This window comes from Carcharodon carcharias, chromosome 3, assembly GCF_017639515.1.
Source record: "Carcharodon carcharias isolate sCarCar2 chromosome 3, sCarCar2.pri, whole genome shotgun sequence".
Classification (NCBI taxonomy): Eukaryota; Metazoa; Chordata; class Chondrichthyes; order Lamniformes; family Lamnidae; genus Carcharodon; species Carcharodon carcharias.
In genome coordinates, this window is record NC_054469.1 from 33,888,954 (window position 1) to 33,903,326 (window position 14,373).

The 14,373-nt window shown below is 41.0% G+C and overlaps 1 protein-coding gene across 3 annotated transcripts in view; it reads right to left on the reverse strand.

Moving 5' to 3' along the window:
- lmbr1 (limb development membrane protein 1) overlaps positions 1-14,373 on the reverse strand; it is a 325,954-nt gene that overhangs the window by 116,094 nt on the left and 195,487 nt on the right. For all 3 annotated transcript variants that reach the window (XR_005942582.1, XM_041183595.1, XM_041183596.1), the window contains exon 9: positions 2,166-2,238. Coding sequence is in view for 2 of the 3 variants with exons in the window: in XM_041183595.1 (XP_041039529.1) it covers positions 2,166-2,238 (73 nt within the window). In the remaining variant the exon portion in view is untranslated. The remainder of the gene's footprint in view (positions 1-2,165; positions 2,239-14,373) is intronic.

Consider the following 14,373-nt stretch of genomic DNA (forward strand, 5'->3'; position numbering starts at 1 on the left):
TTTTTATTCTACAGATTTTTCTTGCCCAGAATATTTGATGGTTATAGTAGTTCATTTGGTACATGGAAGTTTTTGCTCAAATTACTTAAAACCTTCCAGAGTGAAAGGATCAGGGAGAGTTTATGTATCCCTTCATCTATTCTAGTATCTTTTTGAGGGAGACTGGCAGCATAATTGACATGCTCACCATTCAAGGTGCTCTATGCACCCTGAAAAACAACCTATTTTTAAGCCTCCAAGCAGAGTCCTGGAATTTCCTCTGTGAACCCTAACCAGATATTGGAGCACAATTGTGGACAGCCCCATCCCCGTTTTTGCCAGTGACAAGTTACACTCAAAGTTGTTGCCAATCTGACTTGAACATGCTCAAACACAAAATGGACATGAGACTTCACATTTGTCCGATGGGGTTTAAACATGATTGGCACAGAAGCAACATGCCCTCAAGGTGCTAAGGCGGAAGACAAAAATCTTGAACAAAATGCTTTACTTCAGTATGTGGCTGGGTAAGATTTAGTATGTTAAAGACACCATAAAAATTGAAGTTATTACGTTTTTGGGCATTGCAAGTAAACAGCACAAAACTCTCAAATATTTTAAAATAACTGATTTAAATTGCCCTGCAGAAATCCTCCCTTCACTTCGATGACAATCACAGGAGAACATCATCAGCAATAGGACTTATAATTTCTTGGAAGAAGACTTGCACGCCCTTCTGAACAAGAAACAAAGCAAGAGTGACTGGCCCCTCCATGTCAGGAGGTAGGCATTGGTGGAGAGATTAGATGACCCAAGTGCCACATCCATACGTCCCCAGGATAGCAGAGTCGTTCTGCAAGGAATTCAAAGACCTGACAAGGGCAGGAAAGGTAAGACACCTTGCATCTTTACCCAATGTGGACAACATTCAATGAGTTAAAACTAGCTGATAGTGGTCTTAATAGTCTGAAAATATACAGTCTGAAAACCTAAAAACTTTCACCTTTATGATAATCTGTTTTTCCGAGGGACCTGGGTGTCCTTCCACGTGAATCACAAAAAGTCAACATGCAGGTGCAGCCAGTAATTTGGAAGGCAAACAAAATGTTGGCCTTCATTGCAAGGGGGCTGAAGTAAAAAGTAGGGATGCCTTGCTACAACTATACAGGGTTTTGGTGAGAACACAGCCAACTGTACACTGTACAGTTTTGGTCACCTTACATAAGGAGGGACATACTTGCATTGGAAGTACTTCTGAGAAGGCTCACGACATTGCTTCCGGGTATCAAGAGTTTGTCTTATGAGGAAAGGTTGAGCAGGTTGGGACTATACTCATTGGAGTTTAGAAGAAAGAGATGTGATCTTATGGAAACATAGAAAATTCCGAGTGGGCTTAACAGGGTAGATGTTTCCCCTTGTGGGGGAAATCTAGAACTAGGGGGGCACAGTTTCAAAATAAGGAGTCACTTATTTAAGGTGGAGAGGAGGAGGAATTTCTTCTTTCAGACGGTCATTAGTCTTGGGAATTCTCTTCCACAGAAAGCAGTGGAAGCTAGGTCATTGAGTATATTCAAGGCTGAGGTCGGCACATTTTTGACTAACAAGGAAGTTAAGGGTTATGTGGGGCAGGCAAGAAAGTGGAGTTATGGTCACAATCAGATTAGCCATGATCTTGCTGAACGATGGAGCTGGCTCAAGGGGCTAAATGGCCTTCTTCTGCTCCTTGGCATTCTTACAAATGGCATTGCTCACAAACCCTCAAATATTTTCTAGTAATAGTTCAACTATATTCAATTAGGCCTATTTCAACCATACACAAACAGCCTAACAATATATTTCCATCCCTTCCTCACTTCTCATATCATTTATGGTGCCAACAAATACGAACAGCAGTAATTTGATACAGACTTTCTTACAACCTTCAGAGAAACACTCAGGGTAAAAATTAACTGTTAATGAAGGCAGTGATAGAAATTGATTGTACATTCTGTTCTTTTGTACTGGAATGGCAGCCATTAATCCCATCCATAGTCTAATGTTTCTCACATAAATCAGACTGCTACTTAAAACTGAGAGCCTCATACAGTTTATAATCTCAATGGATCATCTGCATTCTCATTGCATCTTCTCTGTCAACCACAATCATCGGCCTGAATGTGACAAAATTACCTGTAGATTCCACATACCATTTAACCTCCTTATAAGTGCCTCTTCTTGCAGACCGATGCAGTAGATTTGTTCATCCAAGTCTTCCAGGATCTGAAAATTTAACAGATCAATTAAAGAAAAAAAAAATCAATGTATGACAGCAGTTTAAAAAAAATAGAATCATAGAAAATTAGATTTGCTGATAATTGTATCTTGAGTACAGGAAGGGCTGTTTGGGCCTTGTGCCAATTTTGTTAGAGGTTCTTGAACTGGATTTTCTGATTCTACTTGCCTGTCCTTTCCTTGTTACTTTTGTATTCTTCCTTTTCAAATATTCATTCAATTCTCTCAACTGATTTTGCTTAATGGTGATATACTTCTACCCTTCAATAAGAAAAAAAGTCCTCTAATTTTCACTTGACTGATAATCCTGAGTCTGTAACTTGTTACCATTTTGCCAACTGTAGAAACAAGCTTTTACTATCTATCCTCTCAAAACCATTCCTATTTTTGAAACATAGTCATGAAGAAAGGATGGAACAGCTGGTGCTTTATCCACTCCATGATCGAAGGTAACACGTTTCATTATTTCAAACTTGACATCATTCAGTGAATCTTATGATATTACTTCCATAGTTTAACTATCCTTCCTATAGAAGTGTGGCAAGAACTGCATGTAATATTCTAGAAGTGGTCTAACCAACATGCTGACCACATTCAATGTCACCAGATATTTTTACTGTCCCACTTGATTAGAATCTTACTATTTGAAATATAGCTCCTTTCATTGTTCATGTTTTTCAAAACATGTTACTTCACTTTTCTCTGCAATCAAATGGTCCTCCCCACTGCGCTAGTCTGTCTACATTTCACCTAATCTTACTGTTTGTCATGCCCCTAATTTGCTACCCACAACAAATGTCTTCTGAAATCCACATAATATCCACTGTACTGCATACAGTTTATATATTGTGACTTACCCCTAAAATTCAATTACATTTCTGAACAATAGTTGCCCTTTGCTAAATGTCCTTCATTTATCCATTTTCAAGTGTTCCTCTACTGCGGATTTTAGAAATTTATTCATTAAGGTAAGATTAGTTCATTTAAAATTTCCAGGCCTCTCCTTTTCCTTTTTCTTAAACAGATTTATCATCCTGCAATCCTTTGACTCAGGTTCTATTTCTAAAGAACATTGGAAAATTATAGTTACTGTTTCCATTATCTCCTCCCCTAACCTTCAGTGTTCTGAAAATTACCCATATATAGACTGTGATAGTGGTAGTGTAAGGGGCACTGAGGGACAAGCGTTCCTAGACTGTGTTCAGGAGAATTTCCTACAGCAGTATATGTCCAGTCCAACAAGAAAGAACGCACTGCTAGGCTTGGTTCTTGGGAACGAGTTGGATCAAGTGACAGTAGGGGAGCATTTAGGGGACAGTGCTCATTGTATCATGAGGTTTAGAATGATGGTGGAAAAGGATATCGATCAATCCAGAGTAAGAATAATCAACCGGCACAGAGCAGCCTTCAATGGGACAAGAATAGAGCTGGGCTGGATAGACTGGAACCAAAGGTTGATGGGAAAAACAGTAGCTGAACAATGGGCTACCTTCAAACAGGAGATCGTTTGGGCACAATCAATGTATGTTCCCTCAAAGGGGACAAACAAATCCAGAGCTTCCTGCATAACAAAGCAGACAGCCAGAAGTGCCGAGTGAATGATCCGTCTCACCCCGTCCGGAGGTCCCCAGCATTACAGGTGCCAGTTTTCAACTAATTTAGTTCACTCTACATGATATCAAGAAGGCTGAAGGCACTGGATACTGCAAAGGCAATGGGCCCTGAAAATATTCCGGCACTAGCACTGAAGACTTGTGCTCCAGAACTTGCCACACCCCTAGCTAAGGTGTTCCAGTACAGCTACAACACTAGCATCTACCCGGCTATGTGGAAAATTGCACAGCTATGTCCTGTACACAAAAAGCAGGACAAATCCAACCCAGCCAACTAACGCTCCATCACTCCACTCTCGATCATCAATAAAACCTGCTCAATGACATCCAGTTTGGGTTCCGCCAGGGCCACTCAGCTCCGGGCCTCATTGCAGCCTTGGTTCAAACATGAACAAAAGGGCTGAAACTCCCGAGGTGAGGGGAGGGTGACTGCCCTTGACATCAAGGCAGCATTTGACCAAGCATGACATCAAGGAGCCCTAGCAATACTGAAGTCACCGTTGGTTGGAGTCATACCTAGCAAAAAGGAAGATGGTTGCGGTTGTTGGAGGTCAGTCATCTCAGCTCCAAGACATCACTGCTGGAGTTCCACAGGATAGTGTCCTAGGCCCAACCATCTTCAGCTGCTTCATCAATGACCTTCCTTCCACTATAAGGTCAGAAGTGGGGATGTTTTTTGATGACTGCACAATGTTCAGCACCATTCACGACTCCTCAGATACTGAAGCAGTCCATGTCCAAATGCAGTAAGACAGTGGACAATATCCAGGCTTGGGCTGACAAGTGTCACGTAACATTCATGCCATACAAGTGTCAGGCAATGACCACCTCCAACAAGAGAGAATTCAACCATTGCCCCTTGATGTTCAATGGCATTACCATCACTGAATCCCCTGCTATCAACATCCTGGGAGTTACCATTGACCAGAAACTCAACTGGACTAACCAGATGAATACTGTCGTTACAAGAGCAGGTCAGAGGCTCGGAATCGTGTGATGAGTAACTCAACTTCTGAATCCCCAAAGCCTGTCCACCATCCACAAGGCACAAGTCGGGGACATGATGGAATACTCCCCACTGGCCTGGATGAGTGCAGCTCCCACAATACTCAAGAAGCTTGACACCGTCCAGGACAAAGTAACCCGTTTGATTGACACCACATCCACAAAAATTCACAGCCTCCATTACCGACACACAGTAGCAGCAGTGTGTCCAATCTACAAGATGGACTGCAGGAATTTACCAAGGTTCCTTCGACAGCACCTTCCAAACTCACGACCGCTACCATCTAGAAGGACAAGGGCAGCAGATAGTGTGAACACCTGGATGTTCCCCACCAAGTCACAACTGGAGGGGAACATGACTTGGAAATATATAAATACATCGCCATTCCTTCCCTGTCGCTGGGTCAAAACCCTGGAACTCTGTTCCTAACAGCACTGTGGGTGTACCTATGCCACATGGGCTGCAGCAGTTCAAGAAGGCAGCTCACCACCATCTTCTCAAGGACAACTAGGGATGGGCAATAAATGCTGGCCCAGCCAGTGAAGCCTACATCCCATGAATGAATTTAAAAAATAGAAATGAAGTTAAAGAAGAAAAAGTGTGTTTACGACAGGTATCAGGTAGCAAATACAATTGAGAACCAAGCTGAACGCAGAAGGTTCAGAAGGGATGTGAAAAAGCAAATACGAGAAGAAAAGAGGGATTATGAAAAAAGTCTGGCAGCTAACATCAAAGGAAATCCCAAAATATTCTGTGAGCACATCAATAATAAATGGGTGGTAAAAGGAGGAGTAGGGCCGATTAGGGATCAAAAAGGGGATTTACACATAGAGGCAAGAGGCATGGCCGAGGTGTTAAATAAATACTTTGCGCCTGTCTTTACCTATGAGGTAGATGCTGCTTGGGCCACGGTGACAGAGGAGGAAACTCTGTCACTATAAGGGTTTAAAATTGATAAGGAGGAGGTATTGGATAAGCTGTCGGTACTTAAAGTCGACAAGGCACCGGGACCAGATGAGATGCATCCAAGAATATTGAAAGAAGTGAGAGAGGAAATTGCAGAGGCACTAGCAATAATCTTTAAATGTTCCCTGGATTCGGGGGGAGGTACTGGAGCACTGGAGAATTGCAAACATTATGCCATTGTTCAAAAAAGGTTGTTAAGATCTGCCCTGCAATTACAGACCAGTCAGTTTAACTTCGGTGGTGGGGAAACTTCTAGAAACAATTATTTGGGATAGAATTAATAGTCACGTGGAAAAATGTGAATTGATTCGGTAGAGTCAGCATAGATTTGTTAAAGGAAAATCGTGTCCAATCAACTTGCTGGGGCTTTTTTAAGAGGTAACAGAGATGGTTATGAGGGAAAGGCCGTTGATGTGGTGTATATGGACTTCCAAAAAGCGTTCGATACAGTGCCACACAACAGACTTGTGAGGAAAGTTATAGGTCATGGAATAAAAGGGACAGTAGCAACATGGATACAAAATTGGCTAAGGCATAGGAAGCAGAGAGAAATGATTCATGGTTACTTTTCAGGCTGGAAGAAGGTCTGTAGTGGACTTCCCCAGGGGTCAGTATTGGGACTTTTGCTTTTCCTGAAATATATAAATGATCTGGATCTTAGAATGCAGGGGACAATTTCAAAGTTTGCAGATGACACAAAACTTGGGAGAATTGTTAACTGTGAGGAGAACAATATAGAACTTCAAAAGGACATTGACACATTGGTGGAGTGGGCAGATAGGTGGCAGGTGAAGTTCAATGTGGAGAAGTATAAAGTAATGCACTTTCGTACAAAGAGCATAGAGAGACAGTATAAAATAAAGGATACTATTCTAAAGGGTGTGCAGGAGCACAGAGATCTGGGTGTATAGGTACATAAGTCATTAAAGCTGGCAGGACAGGTAGCGAGCTGTTTCTAAAGCATACAGTATTTTAGGCTTCAGTAATAGGGGCATTGAGGATAAGGGCAGGGAGGTTTTGATGAACTTAAATAAGACACTGGTTAGACCTTAGCTGGAGTAGTGTGTACAGTTCTGGGTGCCACACTATAGGAAGAATATGGACGCATTGGAGTGAGTGCAGAAGGGGTTTACGAGAATGGTTCCAGGGATGAGACACTTCAGTTATGAGGAAAGGTTGGAGAAGTTGGGACTATTTTCCTTGGAGAGAAGAAGGCTAAGAGGAGACTTAATAGAAGTTTTCAAAATCACAAGGAGTCTGGACAGAGTGGATAGGGAGAAATTCTCCCCGCTTGTAAACGGATCGCGAACCAGAGGGCACAGTTTTAAAGTGTTTTGCAAAAGAAGCAAATGCGAGGTGAGAAAAAACTTTTTCACGCAGCGAGTAGTTAGGGTTTGGAATGCGCTGCCTCGAAGTGTGGTGGAAACAAATAAGTTTGAAGCATTCAAGAGGGCATTGGATGATTATTTAAATAGAAACTGTGCAGGGTTACGGGGAAAAGGCAGGAGATTGGCACTAAGTTAAAATGCTGAGAAAGCCGGTGCAGACACAATGAGCTGAATGGCCTTCTTCTGCACCGTAACAATTCTGTGATTCTGTTCTGAGATGTATACTCAAGAGTCTGATAACATTAAGATTTTTAGTCACATTAAGTTTTTAATAGCACGATTACGTGTAATTTTCACTAATTTAATAGCACACCACTCTGAATCAGTAGTTGTAATTTCAAAACTCATGACCAATTTCAGCATATATTTGGATTGACATTCGAGTGCTGTTTCTAGGGAGTGCTTCAGTGTTGGAGATAACATCATTTGGCTGAGACAATAAGGCCAATATGCCTGCTCAAGTAGACGTATAAGAACCTATAGCACCAGTTGAAGATGATCACGGTGCTGTCTTGGAGGAATTGTCAGAACTGCTCTTTCAACTGTCACTAGGGACACATCATCTGGTAAAATTACTTTTTAAAAAAATATTCGTTCATGGGATCTAGGCATCATGGGTTGGACCAGCACTTATTGCCCATCCCTAATTGCCCTTGAGGTGGTGGTGAGCTACCCTCTTGAACCACTGCAGTCCATCTGATGTAAGTACACCCGCAGTGCTGTTAGGGAGTTCCAGGATTTTGAACGGCGATATATTTCCAAGTCAGGGTGAGAGTGGCTTGGAGGGGAGCTTCCAGGTGGTGGCGTTCCCATGCATCTGATGACCTTGTCCTTCTAGATGGTAGCGGTCATGGGTTTGGTAGGTGCTGCCTAAGTAGGCTTGAGTGCCTGCAGTGCATCTTGTAGATGGTACACACTGCTGCCACTATATGGAATATGGTGGAGGGAGTGAATGATTGTGGATGGGGTGCCAATCAAGCGGGCTGCTTTGTCCTGGATGATGTCAAGCTTCTTGAATGTTGTTGCGGCTGCACTCATCCAGGCAAGTGGAGAGTATTCCATCACACATCTGACTTGTGCCTTGTAGGTGGTGGACAGGCTTTGGGCAATCATGAGGTGAGTTACTCACCACAGGATTCTTAGCCTCTGACCTGCTCTTGTAGGCACAGTATTCAAATGGCCAGTCCAGTTCAGTTTCTGGTCAATGGTAACCCCCAGGATGTAGATAGTTAAGGATTTAGAGATGGTAATGCCATTGAATGTCAAAGGGCGGGATGGTTAGATTCTGTCTTGTTGGAGATGATCGTTGCCTGACACTTGTGTGTCACGAATGCTACTTGCCATTTGTCAGCTCAAGTCTGGATATTGTCCAGGTCTTGCTGCATTCAGACATGGACTGCTTGTGTATCTGAGGAGTGGTGCTGAACATTGTGCAATCATCAGTGAACATCCCCACTTTTGACCTTATGATGGAAGGAAGGTCATTGATGAAGCAGCTGGGCCTAGGACACTTCCCTGAGGAGCTCCTGCAGCAATGTCCTACAACCGAGATGGTTGACTTCCAATAACCACAACCATCTACCTTTGTGCTAGGTATGACCCCAGATAAAAGGTGTGACTGTGTGTGCAGGTTGGTGGTTGCTTTTGCCTATCCAACAACAGTAGCTACAATCAATGAACAATGTTTGAAATGGAAAGTGCTCTGGAATATGAAGATGTGATAAGGTTTTATATAATTGTAGATTCTGTTGAATATTAATTTCTACTAATGGTTCTTCCACATTCCTCAAAAAATTAATACTTATCAGCTATATCTGTCATTCCCAAATTTTCAAGTACAAGGCGATCCCTATACCTCCAAGTGGTTCTTTCACTTTCTTTATACTTATGAGCTGATAAAAGGTTTGCTAATTATCTTAGTGCTGACCTACACTCTTCTTTTATATGCTTTCTTAATCTCTCTTTTAGCATTCTTTCTGTGCTATTTCACAATTTGCATAATTTTCTTCTGTAATATGTCCTGTATTTACTAAGATCCCTGTTTTGCCAAGGTGTCATATTGTGCTGTAACATCAATTGACCCATGGTCATGTTTTGTTGACAAAATAGGGCAAGTTAAAGGACAGGCAGGAAGGAAAGGATGGTGGGGTAGCTTTCTTAGTACGAGATGGAATACATACGATAGCAAGAAAGAATCTTGGATCGGAACATGTAGAATCTACCTGGTGGAGGTAAGAAATAACAAAGAGAAGACAACACTGGCGGGAGTAGTCTATAGGCCCCCAAACCATAGCTATACTGTAGGGCAGGGAATAAATCAGGAGATAATGAGGGCATGTAAAAAAGGCAGTACATTCATCATGGGTGACTTTAATCTTCATGTAGATTGGGAAAATCAAATTGGCAGAGGTAGCCACAAGCAAGAACTCAAGGTGTATTCAGGGACAGTTTCCTAGAATATATTGTGGATCCAACCAGGGATCAAGCTATTTTGGATCTGGTAATGTGTAATGAGGCAGGTTTATTAAATGATCTCAGAGTAAAAGATCCCCTTGAAAACAGTCATAATAACATGGTAGAATTTAGCATTCAGTTTGAGAGTGAGAAACTTGGGTCAGAAACAACTGGGCTAAACTTAAATAATGATAATTACAAAGGAATGAGAGCAGCATTGGCTGGAGTGGACTGGGATAGGATTTTAGCAGAAAAAACAGTTGATGAACAATGGCAGACATTTAAGAAAATAGTTCATGGCTCACAACAAAGATATATCCCAGTGAAGGAGAAGGATTCAAGGAAGGGGATAAACCAACCATGGTTAACCAAGGAAGTTAAGGATAGTATCAAATTAAAAGAAAAGACATACAATGTGGCAAATATTACTAGTAAGTCAGAGGATTGGGAAAGTTTTAAAAACAAACAAAAGATGACCAAAATAAAAATAAAGAGGGAGAAAATAAACTTTGCAAATAATATAAAAACGGACAGTAGGAGCTTCTTTAAATTTTAGGCCAAAGTGAACATAGGCTTCTCACAGAATGAGGCTGCGGAAATAATAATAGGGAATCAGGAAATAGCAGAGGAGTTGAATTAGTACCTTCACGGTAGAAGATGCTAATAGCATTCCAATATTAAAATACAATAACTATCACTACAGAAAAAATACTAGGGAAACTAATGGGGCTGAAGTCTGATAAGTTCCCCGGACCTGATGGGTTGCATCCTAGGACATTAAAGGAAGTAGCTATAGAGATAGTGGATGCACTTGTAGTAATCTTCCAAGAACCCTTAGATTCTGGAAAAGTCCCATTGGATAAGAAAACTGCCAATGTAACACCCTTTTCAAAAAGGGAGGAAGACAAAAAACAGCGACTGATAGGCCAGTTAGCTTAATATTGTTCATCGGGAAAATGTTAGAGTCTATTATAAAGGATGTAACAGCAGAACATTTAGAAATACATAATCAAATCAAGCAGGGTCAGCATGGCTTCATGAAGAGCAAATCATGCCTGACAAATGTATTAGATTTCTTTGAGGAGGTAACAAGCAGGATAGATAAAGGGGAATCAGTAGATTTAATATTTTGGTTTTCCAAAAGGCATTTGATAAGGTACCACACATAAGACTACTTAATAAGAGCCCATGGTGTTGGGGTAGTATATTAGCATGGATAGAGGATTAGCTAACTCATAGAAAGAAGACAGAGAATTGGTATAAGGGGGGCATTTTCAGGACGGCAATCTGCAACTAGTGGAGTGTCACAGGGGCCTCAGTTATTTACAATATATATTAATGACTTAGATGAGGGAAGTGAATGTACTATCACCAAATTTGCAGATGATACAAAAATAGGTGGGAAGGCAAGTGGTGAGGATGACACAGGAGTCTTCAGAGGGATATAGACAGGTTAAGTGAGTAGGCAAAAAAAGTGGCAGATGGAATATAATGTGGGAAAATGTGAAGTTATGCACTTTTGCAGGCAGAATAGAGGATAATGAATATTATTTAAAGGGAGAAAGACTGCAGAAGGATGCAACAGCACAGAGGAATTTTGGAGTGCATGAATCCCAAAAAGCTAACATACAAGTTCAGCAGGTAATAGGGAAGGAAAATGGAATGTTGGCCTTTATTTCAAAGGAAATGGAGTATAAAATTAGGGAAGTCTTGCTAAAACTATACAAGGCACTAGTTAGACTACACAGAATTCTGTGAACAGTTTTGGTCCCCTTATCTAAGGAAAGATATATTGGCATTAGAGGCAATCCAGAGAAGGTTCAGGAGGTTGATCACAGGGACGGAGGGATTTTCTTATGAGGAGAGGTTGAGTAGGTTCAGCACGTACTCATTGGAGCTTAGAAGAATGAGCGGTGACCTTATTGAAACATTTAAGATTCTTAGGGGGCTTGACAGGGTAGGTGCTGAGATGTTTTTTCCCCTTGCGGGAGAATCTAGGACCAGAGGACATAATCTCAGAGCAAGTGGTCGCCTATTTAAAACAGAGATGAGGAGGAATTTCTTCTCTCAGTGGGTAGTAAATCTGTGGAATTCTTTACCGCAGAGGGCTGTAGAAGCTGGGTTGTTAAGTATATTAAAGGCGGAGATAGACAATTTTTAATCAGTAAGGGAATCAAGGGTTATGGAGAAAAAGTGGAGTTGAGGATTATCAGATCAGCCATGATCTCATTGAATGGCAGAGCAGACTCAATGGGCCGAATGGCCTACTTCTGCTCCTACGTCTTATTGTCTTTTCAAACACTGATTTGTTTACGAGTTTCTGTTGTTTGGCATAATTGGTTTTCTGATCCATCAAAAGAATAATGCGATCAGATCCATCATCAGCCGTAACACACAAGCATAAAGCAAGCACAAAAACTCTACGGGATTTTTCAAATCATCAATAATTGATATTTAATTATCAATTATTAATAAATTTGCTAGTTAATTTTCTATTACCTTAACATAATTCAATGTGGATTAGCTGAAGCATCAACTACTGCTGTATTGGATTTCCCAGTGCTCAAATTTATAAAATTCGAGCATCATGATAGGTAAAATATGTGAAATTTTAAAAAACCTCCAGTGGATGAAGAAAGTGCTTTTACATTCGGGCAAAGATTATACCTGTCATTATTCCTCTCTGACCAAGTGCAATTTCTTCAGAAATCTTAGATCAAATTTCTGCAAGGTAAACTGAAAAATTCTAATATGTCAATACTCAAGATACACTGTATATAGTCCAATTACAAGCTGGATTAGTTAGTCCTGCAGGCTTGTTACATCACCTGCACTGATGTTTTGTTCCTATTTGAAGGTTTGACAGATGGCAAATAATTACTACCCTTATTCACCTAGCAACGAGATTGACCTTGCATGATTCGCTTCCTACTTAGCTGCCTGTTGGCAGCATATCCCCAGCAATAGCTGGGTCAAAGTCCTGAAACTTCCTAACAGCACTGTCAGTGTACCTGCACCACATGGACCACAGCAGTTCAAGAAGGCGGCTCACCACCACCTTCTCAGGGGCAATTAGAGATGGGCAATAAATGCTCGTCTAAGCCAGCAATGCCCACATCCCGTGAACAAATAAAATACTTGTATCTCTTCCCTCACCTCCAAGCATTCCTAAAGATCTGTCCTCAGCCCCCTTCTCTTCCTATCTACACAGTGCCCCTTGGTAACATCATCTGCAAGCATGGGATTATCTTTTAGAGATACTAATATCCTTAGAGAGATTGAAGACGAGATTTACTAGCATGGCACCACGGATAAACGTCTTCAGTTGTGTGGAAGCGCTAGAGAAACTGGGGTTGTTCTCTTTACAGCAGAGAGGTTATGGTTAATAGAGGTGTTCAAAATGATGCCGTACTAATGGAGTAAATAAAGAGAAGCTGGTTCCAGTGGCAAAAGGCTGGATAACCAGAGGACACAGGTTTTAGCTAATTGGCAAACGAACCAGATATGACATGAGGGGGAACAAATTATGCTGCAATTTATGATCTGAATGCAGTGTCTGAAAAAAGAAACTGAGTATATGCCTAAAGGTGGGGAAATTTGCAGGGGTATGGGGAAAGAGCAGGGTTGTGGGGCAAATTGGATAGCCCTTGCAAAGTGCTGGCACAGACACAACAGGCTGAATAGTAACCTTCTGTATCATTCTGTGATTCTATGATGATACCTAGCTCTTCAGTTGCGGTTCAGATTTTCACAAAACTTCAGGAAAGGGACAAGATAATCAACATAATATAATCCAAACAACAATTTTGACCTTAAAGGTTAGACTATACAAAAAGGTAGGACCTCCCAGTATATTTCATTCACACAGGTACTTACAAATTGAATGACTAAAAGGGTGCAACAGGCAGAGACTGAATGATAAGAAAGATTCTCCACACCTCCTATTTCAATAATTTCACTTCTCTCAATTTATGTTAATTTCTTATTCTTTTGAATTCAGTGTGCGTGAATCAAAGCCAGTTCATAACCTTGTTCTCAAAACTGGAGTTCCATACGGTTTATATTGCCCGAGACAGAAGTGCTTCCATTCTTTTACACTCCTCTCCGTTCCTAAATCAGTATCCTATACAACTCTGAACCTTTCAATATCACACTAGTATTCACCAGCTTTACATTATGATTCAAGTGTTCCAGTGTTCCAACTTTTAAAAGTTTATTAATATAGACCCAGGACTCTGATAGCCTTTCTATTAATCCAAGTTTTCAGCTTCATTTGAAAGTAGTTGTTGCTTCAGATCTGCAGCCTAGAATTTCAGAATTATGTACACTGTCCAGGAGGTGGCATGTGCAGTCCTAAATATTGGAATAGGCAAATCTTTTATATTACATGTTATTTTTATGTTGTTCAGAATATTTTTACCTTTTTTTTCACAAAGTGCGATGTTTCCTTTCTTCATCTCCCACTAAATGTTTGATCTATTCTCTATTTGTCCTGGACTTATCCTCCCTCTTTCTCACTGTGAGCTTTATCCTTAAATAAAAACATAAACACTGGAAATACACAGGAGGTCAGGCAGCATCTGTAGAATCTTGCCAGACAGTTCTGACAAAAAGTCACTGACCTGAAATATGAACCTTGTTTTTCTCTCTGCATAGATATTGCCTGACCTGCTCAGTATTTCCAACATTTTGTGTT